Source organism: Typopeltis vanoorti, chromosome 10 (genome assembly GCF_054136105.1).
Source record: "Typopeltis vanoorti isolate ZY-2024b chromosome 10, IOZ_Tvanoo_1.0, whole genome shotgun sequence".
Classification (NCBI taxonomy): Eukaryota; Metazoa; Arthropoda; class Arachnida; order Uropygi; family Thelyphonidae; genus Typopeltis; species Typopeltis vanoorti.
Genome location: NC_143558.1, coordinates 82,313,264 through 82,331,685, shown reverse-complemented (window position 1 = coordinate 82,331,685; position 18,422 = coordinate 82,313,264). Strand labels below are relative to the sequence as shown.

Genomic DNA, 18,422 nt, shown 5'->3' with positions numbered 1-18,422 from the left:
AATCTGTTAATGCAATTGAGTCAAGTTTTCTTTCCCATGTAAAAAAAATTCCTGCAAAACCAGAGTACTTTCTTATGTTAGTTCTAATGACATAAACTCTCAAATGCAAAAATTTGATAAGCAATATGAGAAGTTAATACATGAATTAGAAAAGAGAATAAATGATAAGATGTTAGTTATATCGAAGACACATGATGAAATTTTGAAGTGAATTTCAGCACTTCAGTTACAGTCAACTTCTTGTGAAAAGGAAAACGTGTGTTATGTTAATGAGAAGAGAACACTGCATAAATGACAGATGGGTGGAATTAAAACTATCTAATGCTCTAGATGTGAGAAACTGGCTCACATGTCTAAACATTGTTCTGTAGGCTTGCCCAGCCTAAATCTTCAAGACATTAAAGCAGTTTACATAAAGGTTATCATTTCAGTCTTTACATGTGTTATGCAGAATATGCCTAGAAGAGTGAAGAATTCTAAATCTTTACATTTTCAAGCTTGTTGTAAGTCTGGATCTAGCAGATTGAGAATCTTCAAATTTGGTGGCTGCCAAAATTGCAGGGCTTCTTTATAAGACTTTTTTGATACTGGAGCACACATCAGTGATTACTTCGCAATTTTTCATACTTTTAAGGGAAAAGTTAAAGAATGATGTCAATTCAGTAATTGAATAATCAGATAAAACAATGAAAATCTCAGTGGTGGTATTCTTTCCTAATTTTTATGTCCCTCTTGCATGAGTTGCTTGTCTCTCAGTACCATTCTTGGTCAGAATTTCGTTTATAGGCCCATTGCAGATAACCTTTCTTAGAATATTTTCTAGAATGAAGTTTGATATTTTTTCTTTTTTTAACTAGCTTAATGATATCAATATTATCAATATTTGGAGATATATATTTCTTATATTTGAAATGCTAAATTATTAGAAACCATATGTTATCTGAAAATCCATAAAAGTCCTAGAAATGATGAGGTCACTGGAGAGATGCTGATGTGTTGGAGAAGGTTAAGAGAGACGATTGACTAAGTTGGTTTTGGTCTCTGGAATGTGGAATATGAGGACAAATTAAGAGAAAGCAAATTACAGAGCCTAGTGGATAGAAGGAATAGGGGAGACATGATCAAGACATATAAGTCGGTAATGGATAATAACCAGATTAGTGTGGATGAGATTTTTCATAGAATATCTGGAGACAGGGAGAACGAGAGGCCATCCCTGGAATCCGTATAAGATCGGTATGAGTAAGGGAGTGAGGAGCAAATTTTTTGCATGGATAGTAGTAGGTGTTTGGAATGCATTACCTCAGAGTGTGGTGAGTGCATGGGCAGTGAATTTGGTTAAGTGAGGATATGATGATCTGTGTATGTGAAAGTGGGGCCTCTCACAATGAGTCTCTTAACTCCATGGAGGTCTGTTGGTAATAATATTATTTAGTCCTATACAGCTAATTCTCTTTTTACACGATTTCAAAATAACACAGTTTAGAAACAGAAGTGATTCTATTTTTACACGATATATTTTGATTTTACATGGTTCAAATGGCACTTATTTTTAAAATTTCTGTTTGAATTCAGTTCTGTTAAAAAGGGTATTTCCATTATAGTTATCATTTTCTAGAATGGTACATATGTACTTAAACTTGAATTTGGGAACCCCCCTCAATGTTTTAAATGTCAGGGATTACTCTGTGCTACAGAATGTAGACAATTGTGGCGACAACAAAAAAATCAATTTTTGTAATTATAATTCCCCAAAGTTAAGCCGACAGATGATCCGTTATATTCACTTGCCGTTGGTTCCTGGAAGCAGAAGGATGCTATGCTGATTCCTTAAAGTTAAGTTGGTCTGTTACCAGAGGCCCAACTATATAAAGCTGCCTGGAAGGAATTAAGCTGTTTGCTAAACAATCATTTCTTGTTTACAATTTGAAATGTTTAAAACCATTGCTCATTAAATAATCCCAAAGACCACGGGAAATAAAAGGTGTGGATTTTAATACATTACCAGTGCACTGGAAGACAAACAAAAAAAGGTTGGGTTACAAAATAAATTTTTAATGAATGGTTCCATCATTGTTTTGTTCCAAAAGTTAAACACTATTTGATGGGGGGGGGGGAGATCTGGACTTTAAACTTTTATTGATTATAGACAATGCTCTAGGCCATCCTATTTTAGAACATCCGAATGTGGAATTTTGTTTTCTGCCATCTAATACAACATCCTTAATACAACCACTAGACCAGGGTGACAGTTGTTGATGTGTGGAAGAAATTTTCTATTTGGAATTGCATCAAACTTGCTAAGTTGGTGTTATCAGAATTGAAACCATCAACTTTAAATGCATGCTGGAAAACTACTTAGCCGGAATGTGTGAAAAAGAAAAACTCTGTACCTTTGCATACAACTGAATATCCCAATATCATCAGATTAGCATATGCAGTTGGATGAGAAAGATTTGATGATTTTTCATCTGCAGATATTGAAGAATTGATAGTTGTCGAGGCTGCTAGTGATGACGAATAATAGAAGCTGTCCTTGAGAATCTCAATGAAAAAGAAAAAAGTGATGATGATGAAGAGATTTCATTCACTGCAGGAGTAATTAAAGAATGGCTTCAAATGGCTAGTAAATTGCAGTCATTTTCTTACACATGATCCAAATACTGAACGAGTTGAACAGTTTAAAACACGAACTGAAGTCATGTAGTGCAATATGAAGAATTATACAAAGATCTAGTCAAAACAAGATCTCAACGATTAATTGCAGAGTTCATGGTAAAAAAAAAAAAAAAAACCTTCAGAATTATTGGAAATTAGTGCTAATTTAGTTCTTTTTACTGAAGAAAATGTTTCACCATTGCAGTATGAACAAGAAGGCAATAGTGTTTTTCAAGTGATGGAAGTGATTTAATTCCAGTCTCACACAAAAGAATGCATCTACTGTCAGAAAGTGACGGCAAATAAAATTTAACTAATAACCATATGCGCAGTATATTTGAGCCTTTTCGAATTTCTGTTTTATTAGTGACACACTGTTTTCTTTAAGAAAGTTACATATATAAGTATTTAAAATAAAAATAAAAAACATTCCATTAAAATTAAATAGTTTTATTCAATGATTTTCATATGTTTTGTTTGAAAATAACATTGTTCATATCGGGTTTTCACATCTGGAACCATTCTTCTATTTTTTCATATGCACTGTATTCTTTTTTACATGTTTTTTTTTCTGGAACCAATCTACCATGTAAATTGATAATTGAGTGTACTATGTTCAGCTTTATTAAACTAATTAAGTTTAGAACTTTTTTTACATGTAGTATATGTTAATTTAGATAAATGGAAAAGCATTTTTGCTTTGTGAACTTGTTTTCAAAGGAGCATTTTTTGTATAGAGAAATAGTTTTGGATTACTTGGAATGATAATATTACAGCTGTTTGTTCATATTTATAAAATGTATGTATTTTCCAGTGATGCTAGCATTATGCATAAATGGATGAAAAGAAGCAATGCTTTCATTAAATATTTATAGGACTGTTTTCAGGGATTATCTAGAAAAAATAAACATTAATGGTGCTTGGTTCTATTTATGTTTTTATGTAATTCTGAATTGAAAAAGCATCTCCATAACAGAAATAATAAAAACAAAAGTCCTTGTGTTTTTAAATAGTTTTGATAATATTGAGCATGCTAACTCCCAAAATTAAATTTTTGAATGCATGTTAATAAACATCAACAAAAATATTAATCATAGTGTATTAACTGCATATGATGTAATAATTATATACATGTAGTATATAATGTCATAACTAGCTTTTCATGGGCTCCATGCAAGGTTTTATTTTTTGCTCCCCTTTTTTTTTGGGAAGAAAAAATATACATAGAAATAGAAATTTTGTTTATAATGTTTGATTCTGTAATGCTTAAGATTGAAATTAAAATTTTACTGCACCAATAAGAAATATCGTTATGTATATGATTCCTATTTAATAGTTGTTTCTTATTGGTTGGTTATTTTTGAGCTTTAATCAAAAATGTTATGGAATCGATTGCTGCCGTGGGATTTTTGATTCATTAAAATTTGAAAATGAAAATATAATGCTGATTATTTTTATGATACCCCATTTTGGGGCTCCCTTATATATATATATATATATATATATATATATATATATGTAGAAAGTTTTTACCTTGGGTATAATATATGTTAAAGATACCAGGTTATTTTAAATATAAACGTGGCTTTTTATTCCATTGCCCAAGTAAGCAAACAGACAACTCAGTCAAGTTTGCGCCTGCAAGTGTTGCAAGTCTAGCTGACCCTGCACATAGTGCAAGTCCAAGGCAACTCGTGGTAAAGGTAGAATAAGCTCTGATCACTATTCTTAATATTTACCCATAATGCAAAGTACATCTCCTGGAGGAGATGCATGATGCTATGTATTAAAGGCAAGGGGCCACTACCCAGACCAGTTTTGACCTTTATTGAGGTCTCATCAGTGGGAGCCAGGCTAAGAAATACTACATGTACACCCCTTGAGGGTACATGGCAGGAATTTGATGATGATGAAGTAATACAGAGCTTATAAATATTTTACCAAACACAAGTTACCATAAGGTGCTTTGACCTTATTAAATAAAAATCTCAGGACGAGAGATAGATGTAGGACTTGGACTTGCACTACATGCAGGGTTAGCTAGACAAGTCAGATGCAAACTTGACTGACTTGTCTGTTTGCTTACTTGGGAAATGGAGTAAAAAACCACGTTTATATTTAAAATAACTTGGTATCTTTAACATATATTATACCCAAGGTAAAAAAACTTTCTACATCTATCTCTCATCCTGAGATTTTTATTTAATAAGGTCAAATAAAGTACCTTATGGTAACTTGTGTTGGGAAAATATTTATAAGCTCTGTATTACTTAAAACTTAGTATGTCTTAGCTCCCACTGATGAGACCTCAATAAAGGTCAAAACCAGTCTGGGTAGTGGCCCCCTTGCCTTTAATACATAGCATCATGCATCTCCTCCAGGAGATGTGCTTTGCATTAAGGGTAAATATTAAGAATAGTGATCAGAGCTTATTCTACCTTTACCATGAGTTGCCTTGGACTTGCACTACGTGCAGGGTCAGCTAGACTTGCAACACTTGCAGGCGCAAACTTGACTGAGTTGTCTGTTTGCTTACTTGGGAAATGGAGTAAAAAACCATGTTTATATTTAAAATAACTTGGTATCTTTAATATATATATATATGTATATAATGATTTATTTCCAAAGGCACTGCTAGTTTCATATCATTCTAGAAAACTTCATCAGGTGCATAATACACAGAAGAAAAAAGTGACATATAAAAAATACTACTATTCACTTGTTGATATTCCCAACTTTTCCAGTTAAAGCATTCACCTTGCTATTGATTCCTTTTCAGAATCTTCTATTGAATTTATTCGAACTGTCAATCTTTCTTAAAAACTTCCTAAAACAAAATTCTCTGATCTGCATTCTCAAATTATCATCATCCTCTCTTTTCTTGTTTTATTCTTTGCTGTGTGTGTGTGTGAGTGAGTGAGTGAATGAATGAATGGATGGATGAAACAAATGGTTCAGTAACTTTCATTATTCATATTATAATTGCTGCCTCTAATAAATAACAGACTAAGACACATTATGATGTGTGTGTGTATTTTTCCTATGTTTCATGGCATCTTATGAAAGGAGAAATCATTTGCTAAGGTAACTGATTATAGTATTACATATACATGTTAATTAAACAGAAATAAGTTCTTTGTTTTTTCATAGTGGATATATTAATCATAATAATCTTAACTTTCTTTTCTTCTCTCATAATGCCAAAAACAAGTTGTATATATATTTTTTTGATTAATAATTTTAACAAATTTCAGGAACTCAAAAATTTGTAAAGTTGAGACAGTTATTCAACCTAAAGGCATGGGAAAAAATGCATCTTTATCTAAAAGAACAAGAAGTTCTCATTCTGATAGTATTCCAGGTGACTCATTCTTCTATATTATTATTATTATTATTATTATTATTATTCAACTGGCATCTTTATAAAATCCAAAGCCTTTTGGTGGGAGTTTCCCACTAACCATTATTCCCTCAGTACCAGTCATGCTTCTCCTTGACCTCATTCATTGACCAAGCACCCATTCCATTCATTTATCACTCTCCAAGCAAAAATTATGGTTTTCATGTGATTGCCTAACACGATTTTCAGGAAGTTGGAACGACTGGGGTGTACGTGTTCTCTTCCATTATGTCATATATCGAAAAATTTTTTCAAAATATATTCCTTTTAGTAACTTACATGTATTTATCATATCTCCTTTGTTTTTCTGCATGTCAACCAAACTTTATAATACACCCCCCACCCCCAAACACACACACACACACACACACACACACACACACACACACACACACACACACACACACACACACACACACACACACACACACCTTCAGTCTATGTACATAATGGGCACTTCAAGGATCAGTCACCATTTTGGTCACTTGTCTTTGCATCCTCTCTATGATTTCCTAATGAACAAGAAACCCTATGTAACTAAATCTATACGTACTACACATCAGCAATGAATCTATCTGGATGATACTATCTCTCAAATTGATTGTGGTCATATCAGTCCTTATAAAAAAAGATAGTAACTTTTTATTTTTTTTTTTATTGTCATCCAAGTGATCCTTGAGCTATTTTGCTTTTTAAAATATGGCCTTTGAATTCCAATTCTATGTTCACCATCCATAGTGCCATTATTTTCTTATAATCCAGTCAAATCTAAGCTATACATACATCTAGGTTTATCATCCCATTGTGCATAACTTTGATTCATTGACTATATTGTCAGTCTGTTTAAATCATCTCACAGGATCTGTTCATCATCATCATCAAATTCCTGATATATATCCTAAAGAGATGTACAGATGTTATGCTAATACAACATAAACTACCTGTTGATAATTTTCCTGCAAATTATATATCTTTCAGAGCAGAAATATTGCCAGATCTTACTTTTCAGTCTTGTAAGGCACTTCTAACTGTATCAATCTACCTGGTTCTTATCTTCCTCTGGGTCTTTTTTTTTGGGGGGGGGGTTTCTTCGCAACACATGCCTATTATGCTAACCCTTTTCTCTCCCATTCCGTTTAAGCAGCCCTATATCATCTGAAAAACCCCCTAGCTTTTTTTTTTCCCTACATCTTACTTTTATTTTGTTTTATACTTGGTTTTGTTTTATGCATGCTCCTGAGTATGAAACTTGGTGACTTCGAGCCTTTAAGTAGTTTGCCATCAACTAGTCACTAAACTAATCAAATCTTTCTTTTATTAATAAAGTAACCACAGTTTGTAGAGCCTCCTCTTGGTAAAATAATTGGGTGTAGAAATATGGTATTACCTAACAAATGTGTAATCTGTTGTTGTTACATTTGTATTACCCAACAAATATCAAGGGCAAAAGCTGTATAACTGAGAGGAGACCTCCACATTTGGTCGGTTCTCCACGTTCCTTTAAAGGAATGTGGAGAATAAACCAAATTGTATTCTTGTTGGTTTAAACCACAAATAAAATGATGATGGTACATCATGACAGAATTTCATGCCAGCTCGGGCATCACCTGATTAAACAAGGCCCCTGTTGTTTTTGCCAGGGAATAAGAGCAAACAGAAAAAGTCATCTGGAACAAATCCTGAAACACACCCCAACTCAACATCACCAGAGTTCAAGATCATTACTATCAACATAAGAACCCCTGAATGGAAAAGAAATGGAGCTGGCTGAGGAATTGGATAAATACCAGATCAATATAATAGGGGTGACGGAAACAAAAAAGACAAAAACTGGTGAGATCTTTCTAAGCAATAAATGCAAAATGTTATATTCAGGAAATAACAATCAGAGAAAAGAAGGAGTAGCTATAGCATTCAACACCACATATGGGGCCAATCTTTTTGAATGGCAGGCAATATTAAGTAGAGTGATATGGGCAAATATCAGAATGGGGAACTGGACAATGAGACTTATTTGGGCCTGTGGTCCCACAGAAGATTCTACTAAGGTAGAAGTGGAGGAATTTTTTGAGGCTTTACAGAAAGCAACTGACACGTTGAAAAAGGAAATTTGGACCTTGTTGGGGATCTAAATTTATTTTATTTGTGTGGGGTTCCCCCATTCCTCGACTCTCCCTTAGACTGGTTGAGCCCTCCTAATGAGGGATTAAGTATGTATTTTTGACTGTAGCAGTGTGTGTGTGTGTGTGTGTTTTCATGGAACCGGTTTGCCTGCTTGCAGGATGAAAAACCCCACATAAACTGGGGGATGAAACCCTGCTTCCATGCCCAAGATTGGCTAACTTAGCTATGGCTGAGAAAGATCCTTAAGCTCCTCATGTTGTCGACGGGAATCGAACCTAGGACACTCCTTCCCCAGGCATATGGTTGCGAAGCACATAGCCACTAGACTAACCATGCAGATGGAGATCTAAGTAGCAGAGTAGGAAATGATTGTCAGACATACAAAAATATTTTGGGAAAATTTGGAGAAAAGAGCAAAGCCTAATAATAATGGCAAATACCTGTTGGATTTCTGCTCAGGACATAGACTGGTTATTACTAACACAATGTTCCAACATAAAAATGTACACAACTTCACATGGAAAGAAGAGGCAAGGAATAAGAAAAGTCTCACTGGCTGTGTGATTGTTGATTATTGGAGCAAATCTTCAAATCACTGTTTTTTAGTGTATTAATGACCACTAGTTTTTGTATTGGGTGGTGGTAGGAGTTTGTGTATATGTCATTAATATACTAAAAAAAACAGGGCTTTGAAGATTTGATTCAATGAACAAGCACTTAAAGATGAATTAAAAGTTATCATCAATACCTTCTTAAAAAATGGTTACAGCTAAAATACTATTATAAAATTTTGTACAAGATCTCACTTAAAAATAAAAATAAACTAGACTACAATAAAAACTGTAACCATTCCATATATTACAGGGATATCAGACAAAATAAACAGAATAATACAGAAATACAACCTTAAAGCCACCTTTAAACCTCCTGCAAAATTAAAGAAGTTACTCAACTCATCCAAGGATCCCCCCCCCCTCTCTCTCTCTCTCTCTCCCAAGAATATAGAAGGCACATATTCTACCCACTTAACCCTTCTCCCTAAGATTAATTATATATAGGAGCATAGGTAATCCAGGATCTTAAATCTAATAACTAATATTTAAGGAATTGACAGCGTATACTGGAAATATAGATTAAATAAACTTTAATATACACTTTCCGATATTTCGGCGAACGTTACATTGCCATCTTCTTGGGAACTTACTAAAAGACACGTGCACACAAGTACTAATACAACAAATGAGACTGAGGCTAGGACGCTAGCGTTTTCCTAAAGTCCTGATGGTGCCCCCTGGCGGGCTATATTGGTAGTTCTTGGCCTTTGGGCTGAAGTTCTTTTGATAAAAGTTTCCCAAATTTGGGGCAGTTTCATGCATCCAAATTTGTTGAGGTTTGGCATGTTCCTAAGGGCCGAGGCTGATTCCATGAATTGTCTTTCATACTTGAACTTGCTGCGGTGTATTACTGTGGCTTTCTTCCATCTTATTCTGTGGCGAGTATCCAGAGCGTGGTCTGCAAGCCCAGAGTGGCTGTACTGGTGAAATCAGATGTAATCCTTGTGTTCTGAGATTCTGATATTTGCTATCCTGCCTGTTTGGCCAAAGTAGGACATTTTACAGCTGCAAGGGACCTGGTATACACCAGGTAGGTCTAGGGGAAGTGGTTGGTCTTTGGTAGAGCGGATAAGGGATGCCAGTTTTCTATGTGGTCTGTAACAAGTGGTCAAGTCATGTTTTTTTAAGATTTTATTGATTTTTTCTGAGGTGCTTCTGATGTAGGGAATAGTGATGGATTTAGAGTAATCTTTTTTGTGAGGGGGAGGGGGTGGTGGGTTGTGGATAACTGTGTTAAGTATTTTTTGGAGGGGGTAGCCGTTGGCTGAGAAAGTGTCACGGATGTGATTTAGTTCAGAGGTTAGGGCTTGATCATTAGAACAGATTATTTTTGCCCTGTTGAATAATGTTTTAATAACTCCATATTGTTGTGAGGGGGGGGGGGGTGGGATTGTTGGTGAATGTATCTGCCTGTATGGGTGGGTTTTCTATAAACTGAGAAAACCAAGGTTCCATCAGGTTGGCGGGTGACTAGTGTGTCTAGGAAGGGGAGGTTATTGTTTTCCTCTTTTTCCAGGGTGAATTTGATTCTAGGGTGTTGGTTGTTCAAGTGTGTTAGGAAGGAGAGGAGTGAATCCGGGCCATGTGGTCAAATAGCGAAAACATCATCAACATGGCGAAGCCATATGGTAGGTTTTTGTGGGGCTGAGTTTAGGGCTTTCTCTTCAAACATCTCCATGAAAAAGTTGGCCAAGGGTGGGGAAAGTGGTGAACCCATGGCTGTCCCCTCTATCTGTTTGTAGAATTTTTCTTGCCAAACGAAATAGCCTGAGTTCATTGTAAACTGAAATAGGGCTGAGATATCGGGAGAAAATTTAGCTTGGATTAGCTCTAAGGTTTCTTTGAGAGGGACATTCGTGAATAGGGAGGAGACATAAACTAACAAAGAACTCGGCGTCGAAACTACAAACCAACACTGTTGTTAACCTATCGTCAGCTACCTTAAAGCCAGAAGCAATCCACGCTCTGTCACGTGGTCACAACTTCGCCATTGCTCCTAGGAAATTACCGGCCGAGGAATTAATGATTCAAATTGAACGCGGGATCCGCCAACTTCCAACCCACATCGCCAACGACATTAGATTGGATGTAGCCTGTGTTCTCAATAAAGCAAAACCTCCAAAATCCAACATATCCATTAGTGAATACAAGGCACTTCAAGAATTGAAGAGAAACAAAAAAATAGTGATCACCAAAGCGGATAAGGGGAACGCCACTGTGGTACTCAATCTTAAAGACTACACAGGTAAGCTCAAGGCTTTATTATTAGATCGCTCCACTTACCTCCCCATTGATTACAATCCCACCAGCTCACAAATTAGAAAACTCCATAGGCTCCTTAAGAAGGTCACTTCCTGGCCTGTGGAGATTACCAACAGACTAAAACCCTATAACTCTAGACCCCCCCGCATATATGGGCTCCCAAAAATACACAAAGAAAATGTGCCATTACGTCCCATAGTGGATGGCATTGATTCCCCCACTTACAAACTAGCCAAGCATTTAGCCAAAGCGCTCTCACACTATACTGGCAATACACCATCACACATAAAAAACTCAGCCCACTTCAAAGCCAGTATAGAAAACCTTACACTCCAACACAATGACATAATGGTCAGTTTTGATGTCTCCTCCCTATTCACGAATGTCCCTCTCAAAGAAACCTTAGAGCTAATCCAAGCTAAATTTCCTCCCGATATCTCAGCCCTATTTCAGTTTACAATGAACTCAGGCTATTTCGTTTGGCAAGAAAAAATTCTACAAACAGATAGAGGGGACAGCCATGGGTTCACCCCTTTCCCCACCCTTGGCCAACTTTTTCATGGAGATGTTTGAAGAGAAAGCCCTAAACTCAGCCCCACAAAAACCTACCATATGGCTTCGCCATGTTGATGATGTTTTCGCTATTTGGCCACATGGCCCGGATTCACTCCTCTCCTTCCTAACACACTTGAACAACCAACACCCTAGAATCAAATTCACCCTGGAAAAAGAGGAAAACAATAACCTCCCCTTCCTAGACACACTAGTCACCCGCCAACCTGATGGAACCTTGGTTTTCTCAGTTTATAGAAAACCCACCCATACAGGCAGATACATTCACCAACAATCCCACCCCCCCCCCCCCCCCCCCTCACAACAATATGGAGTTATTAAAACATTATTCAACAGGGCAAAAATAATCTGTTCTAATGATCAAGCCCTAACCTCTGAACTAAATCACATCCGTGACACTTTCTCAGCCAACGGCTACCCCCTCCAAAAAATCCAAAAAATACTTAACCCAGTTATCCACAACCCACCACCCCCTCCCCCTCACAAAAAAGATTACTCTAAATCCATCACTATTCCCTACATCAGAGGCACCTCAGAAAAAATCAATAAAATCTTAAAAAAACATGACTTGACCACTTGTTACAGACCACATAGAAAACTAGCATCCCTTATCCGCTCTACCAAAGACCAACCACTTCCCCTAGACCTACCTGGTGTATACCAGGTCCCTTGCAGCTGTAAACTGTCCTACTTTGGCCAAACAGGCAGGACAGCAAATATCAGAATCTCAGAACACAAGGATTACATCCGATTTCACCAGTACAGCCACTCTGGGCTTGCAGACCACGCTCTGGATACTCGCCACAGAATAAGATGGAAGAAAGCCACAGTAATACACCGCAGCAAGTTCAAGTATGAAAGACTATTCATGGAATCAGCCTCGGCCCTTAGGAACATGCCAAACCTCAACAAATTTGGATGCATGAAACTGCCCCAAATTTGGGAAACTTTTATCAAAAGAACTTCAGCCCAAAGGCCAAGAACTACCAATATAGCCCGCCAGGGGGCACCATCAGGACTTTAGGAAAACGCTAGCGTCCTAGCCTCAGTCTCATTTGTTGTATTAGTACTTGTGTGCACGTGTCTTTTAGTAAGTTCCCAAGAAGATGGCAATGTAACGTTCGCCGAAATATCGGAAAGTGTATATTAAAGTTTATTTAATCTATATTTCCAGTATACGCTGTCAATTCCTTAAATATTAGTTATTATGTCTAACCAGCGTATAAGCCTCTCAACAAGAATAATGATCTTAAATCTAATATAACAATTGTCATGTTAAATTAGGACATCATTTTTACTGTAACAAAACTATCTATATCAGGCTTGCACAACTTGATTGTCTTTGAGGGTCAAACCCAACTTGGACCACCTGACCAAGGGTAGATCACTTCGGACCTTGAATCTTAGACTTGTCCACTGCAGCTAAACGTAAGTAAATTTGTTAATAGGTCTACAGTAAATACTAATTAATATGCATATTTAAATTTTTTAGATAGTTGCAATTAAAATTATAATCAAAATTATTTACAAACAGAACTGCAAAATTTCTCAATAAAAACCACTTAAACATAAACACAAAGTTTACTAATAATTTCACTGAGAATATCACACTTATTCTCAGTGAAATATCAATGACACATTGTAAATCTTTTTTTTTGCTGCTATTTTATCAAGTTTGGTGTCATGTTTGAAGTGGCCTCTTAATATGGACTCTAAATTGATATCACTTAAAGATCAAATCTGTTTGGTTTTGTTCAGGTTCATGACCGAAAATGTTTGTTCACAAGTATATGTGCTCCCAAACATACAAAATACTTGGTAGACAGTATCCAACAAACTTTTAAATTTATCCTGATCCAGAATAGAATAAAACTCTTGTAAAGTACTCTCCCTATGCTTGACCTGATAGTTTTCAGAACACTGGAGATCAATAACTTCCGTCTGGAGTTCGACAGGTAGATTTCCTGCTTTGACAGAAAATAGATCCTCAATCACTTTTATGCAGACTTCGTCTTCATTACTCAATGGCATTCTTTTCTGAAACTCCTCACTTAGAAGTGATATGTGCTTTTTATATTTTCCACCCACATTGAATGATATTCTGATGGAATATTCTGTCGACAAGCTAAGAAATGTGACATATCCCCCCTTAGCAAGTTGATTTTCATCATCATCATCAGATTCCTGCCATGTACCCTCAAAGGGTGTACAGGATATGACAGTACTACATGAAAAAATTACATCATTACTAACTTCCTATCTACAATTTTCCTCCAAATCAGTCTGTTACTTGTCAAGACTCCAACATTATCGGATCTTATATTTCTGTCGTCTAAGGCACTTTGTACCGTATCAATCCACCTATATCTTGGTATTCCTCTGGGTCGTTTTCCTGCCAACCTGGCAGAGAACACTTGTTTTGCTAATCTTTCCTCTCCCATTCTATTTAAGTGACCATACCACCTGAGATTAGCTCTGCTAATGCATTCCTGGATGCTACCAATGTCAAGTTCTTTCCTAATATCCTCATTTTTAATATAATATTGCCATTGATGCCATCTGTTCATGCCTCTAATCTTTCTCAGGACCCTCATATCTGCAGTCTCTAGTCTTTGGTCAAGTGTTTTACTTCTGACCCAGCTCTCAGATCCATAAGTTAAAACTGGTTTGAACACTGTCTTGTATGCAGCTAATTTAGTGTTCCAACTAATTTCTCTCTTATTCCATATGAATTTATTCAATTGACTTCCCACCATACCAGCTTTGCTGATTCTGTTGTCTATTTCTATATTTAATTTACCATCTTCAGTAAAAATCGTGCCTAAGTAGCTGAAATGTTTTACTTGTTCCACAGGTTCTCCATTCACAACACAGTTGACATTTTCAATGATTCTGCCTATTTTCATTGTCTTTGATTTTTTATTGCTGACCTTCATACCATATCTATTACAACAGTTATTCAATTTAGTCAGAGATTCTTGCAGACTTGTAGCGGATTTATTTAGAAGTATAACATCATCCGCATAAAGCAAAGAGCTGACATTAACATCTTCAATTTTGATATCAGGTTTAATACCACTTTCCTTCATAATGTGATCCATATAGATGATGAATAACAGAGGGGATAATGTACATCCTTGTCTCACACCAGATTTAACATTAAACCATCTTCCTGTACTTCCTTCAATTCTAACTGCTGACTTACAAATCAAATAAAGACTACCTATTCAATACGCTGCAGTTATATGGTATCAATGGGGCATTATATCAAGCAATACGTAGTCTCTCTTGGCACCTTGTCATATGCCTTTTCCAAATCGACAAAACTTAAATACAGATCTTTGTTATATTCCCATGCTTTCTCGACTATTTGTTGTAAAGTGAAGATCTGATCCTGACAGCCTCTATTTGGCCTGAATCCAGCTTGTTCTTCACCAAGCTGCTTTTCTTCCACAATTCTTCTCAACCGTTTCTCAAGTATATACTTGCATAGATCTTGCCAGGAACACTCAGTAGGGAAATACCTCTGTAATTCTCACATTCAGTTTTATTTCCCTTTTTATATATGGGTACTATGAGAGCTCTACTCCAATCATCGGGAATTCGTTCCTCTGTCCAGACTTTCTGAACTATGCAGTGCAGCCATTGTAAGACTTTTATACCACCATACTTCAGCATTTCTGGTCGAATATCATCTACTCCTGCTGCCTTTCCACATTTCAAGCCTTTGATGGCTTTTTCTACTTCAAGTATGGATATGTATTCCTGACTGCATGCCTGGTCAGTGTTTTTTATCACTGTGCTGTCATTTTCAAACAAACTTAATTTCATTTTGAATGCCTTTATAAAAGATATTAACTAAAAAAAAAAACTTGTTTTTTCCTTAAAGCTGTAAGTTAAGGTCATTCAAGTGACCCAAAGTGTCATACAAGAAAAATAAATCTTAATTCCATTCTTCATCCATTATTTCTGAGAATTTTTCCATATCTTCTTGAGATTCCAAAAATTCAACTGGTTCATTTTTTAGAGCGACAAAGCGTGACAAAACTTTACTGCGGCTCAAACTTTACCAATGTACATCAGCGTGATATGGTAGATCCCCATACCTGGCATCATTTTCTTCTAGAAACGCCTGAAACATTCTGTGTTTCAAACCCCGAGCTCGAATATAGTTGACCAGAGCAAATACTACTTTAATCACATGATCAAACTGCAAAACCTTGGAACATAATAACACCTGCTGATGAATTAGGCAGTGAATTTTTGTCAATGGTTTACCTGCATACTGTTCAATAAATGTTACAGCACCAACATTTTTTCCACACATAGATGGGGTACCATCAGTGCAAACTGCTACTAAATTCTTGAAATTTAAGGATAGTTTTTCGGTTACACACATCTTTACATTATCTGCAATCTCCTTTCCTGTGGTTCTTCCTTTCATTGAATACAAACCAGCAAGCTCCTCTGTCACCTCAAAATTCTTATTAACGCTTCTTACATATATTAAAAGCTGTGAAGTATCTTTCACGTCAGTACTCTCATCAATAACAAGCGAATAATAGACAAATTCACTAGCCGATTTTTGCAGGTTATCTTTAAGATCCTCAGCAATATCAGCACCCTGCACTGAACAGTCATACTGGACAAACTGATATTTGAATGATAAATGCACCTAAACACAAGAAAGATATTTAATTAACGAAATATTTCAGTTTGGAAATAGCAGACCATCTTAAATTAAATTAAATATCTTTCTTGTGTTTACGTGCATTTATCATTCAGTCTTATGTCACAAGTATCCTTAAAAGAGCAAACTGATATTTTCAAAATAATTTTTCTTATCAGAGCACAATTCGGAAACGGCAATCATCAGATACTTTTTTTATCAACTCTCCCTTAGTAAATGATTTGCCAGCACAAACTATTTCTTGTGATATTTTTAAGCTTACCTTTGTGGCAACTTCATTTGCAGGTGTCACTGTTTTAAAGACTTGTTGCTCACTGCTTAGGACTTTCAATAACTTTGCTAGTTTTATTTGCTTTTCACTTGCATCCAACTTGCCAAGGTTTCGATTCAAAATGATGTCTCAGATTGTACTCTTTCGGCACAGCGATAGATTCCCGGCAAACAATGCACACTATTTTGTCCTTCAACAGTGTAAAAAAAATATTTGTTTGTCCACTGGGTTAAATGCTCGATATTCCGAATCTATTTTATGCTTTTTACTTAAGCTCATTTGTGTCGAGATTGACAATATTAATTACAAAAAACTAATGATGAAAAACTCACAATAATGCAGGTTATGAAAACAGTTATGTAATGTATTGCTCCAGCTACAACCAACCACTACACTGCCAAAGCCAGTCAAGGCACGGCCAACTTTGTGTAATACGATTCGTTCTCGTTCTTAGACATCAAGTCGTTATCACGGAGATGTAACTTTGAATTTCCCCATAGGGACAGTAGTGCTAGCAAAACCTCAAAGCGATTGTAATAATTTATTATTAAATATGACAGTGGGAATAACTCCAAATGCAATTTATTGTCGAGTTGAAAGAAACATGATTGTGACATTAATCACATGAACGTAAACATGCAGAGGCTTAGTAAAAATTTAATTCAACTCTAGGAAAAAATCATACGGAGGGATATGAAAAAATTTCATATTCCCCCGTATGATTAAATAATTTCAATCAGGCAGACAGGCCCAAATAAATAGCATTGCGGGCTGCATGCGGGCCGTATGTTGTGCTGGCCTGATCTATATGAAAGAATTCTCTGATGTTGTCTTAAATAGAATATAGCTTTGCTGTAGATATTTATTTTTTATTTCATTTATTTATTGTAATTTTATTTTCACTAGAGGTCAGACCAGTAGAATAGCTGTTGATCAAATCATTGTCTCTTCAGCATACTGTGTGAAATGTAATTTAGCTTGTCTCTGTATATACGAGGATAGTCTGAAAAGTTCTTCGCCTCGACCATAGATGGCAACACTATTGGCATGTTTTTTTTTTTTTTAAGTTGGTACATCTGTCATAAGTATCCATGTGAAATTGCAAGTCATTCTATCAAGTACAGTGGTATCTCACTAATCCGAACTAATAAAAACCATGCTCGTCCGAATTAGCGAAACATTTGGATTAGTGAATTTTCCCCCAAGAGACAACAATAACTAGCATTTAAGACAAAAATAGTCAGATTGTAATGGTACATTCATTTAATTCTGTAAATAAATGAAGTAACTGATAGAAAAAAAAGTAACACTAAAAAAAAAAGTTTTATTTCGTTGTAAAAAATTTTTCGAATGCTTCTTCTCAGAACAGCATTAGAAATAAAATTTTGTGGAAGGGCATATCATTCTACTTAGCCCATTCTATACACACATTAAAACTGTCAACCTCCTCTTCATGTTTTACTTTTTTTCTTCAAATTCTTTATCATCAGAATTGCCTTCTAATTCATTCTGTAGTGTTATATTTATATTTATAATTTCAGCATCTGATTGAGATTTCACTTTCGGTTCTACCGGTAATCCATTCCATAACATCTATTTGTGAAATTTCAACATCTGGATTTATATTTTTAACCAAATTATGCACGTTTTGAATTTCCTTTTTTTGTGTATCACTGTAGTTATCTTGGTAAATTCTAGCAGACCACAGTTTTTTCCATGACGCTCGAATTGCCTCAGGTTCGACAGCTTCCCAAGCAGCAGCAACTGAGAATGCTGCATCCTTAATTATTAATAGTTCACAAAATAATAATATGTAATAAATAAAACTTT

General features: G+C 35.7%; 1 protein-coding gene across 1 annotated transcript in view; it reads left to right on the top strand.

Moving 5' to 3' along the window:
* The window catches only part of Ctf4 (Chromosome transmission fidelity 4), a 525,719-nt gene that overhangs the window by 433,665 nt on the left and 73,632 nt on the right, over window positions 1–18,422 (top strand). Inside the window, exon 24 of the mRNA XM_090398697.1 lies at window positions 5,913–6,019. Within this exon, the coding sequence (XP_090254823.1) occupies window positions 5,913–6,019 (107 nt within the window). The remainder of the gene's footprint in view (window positions 1–5,912; window positions 6,020–18,422) is intronic.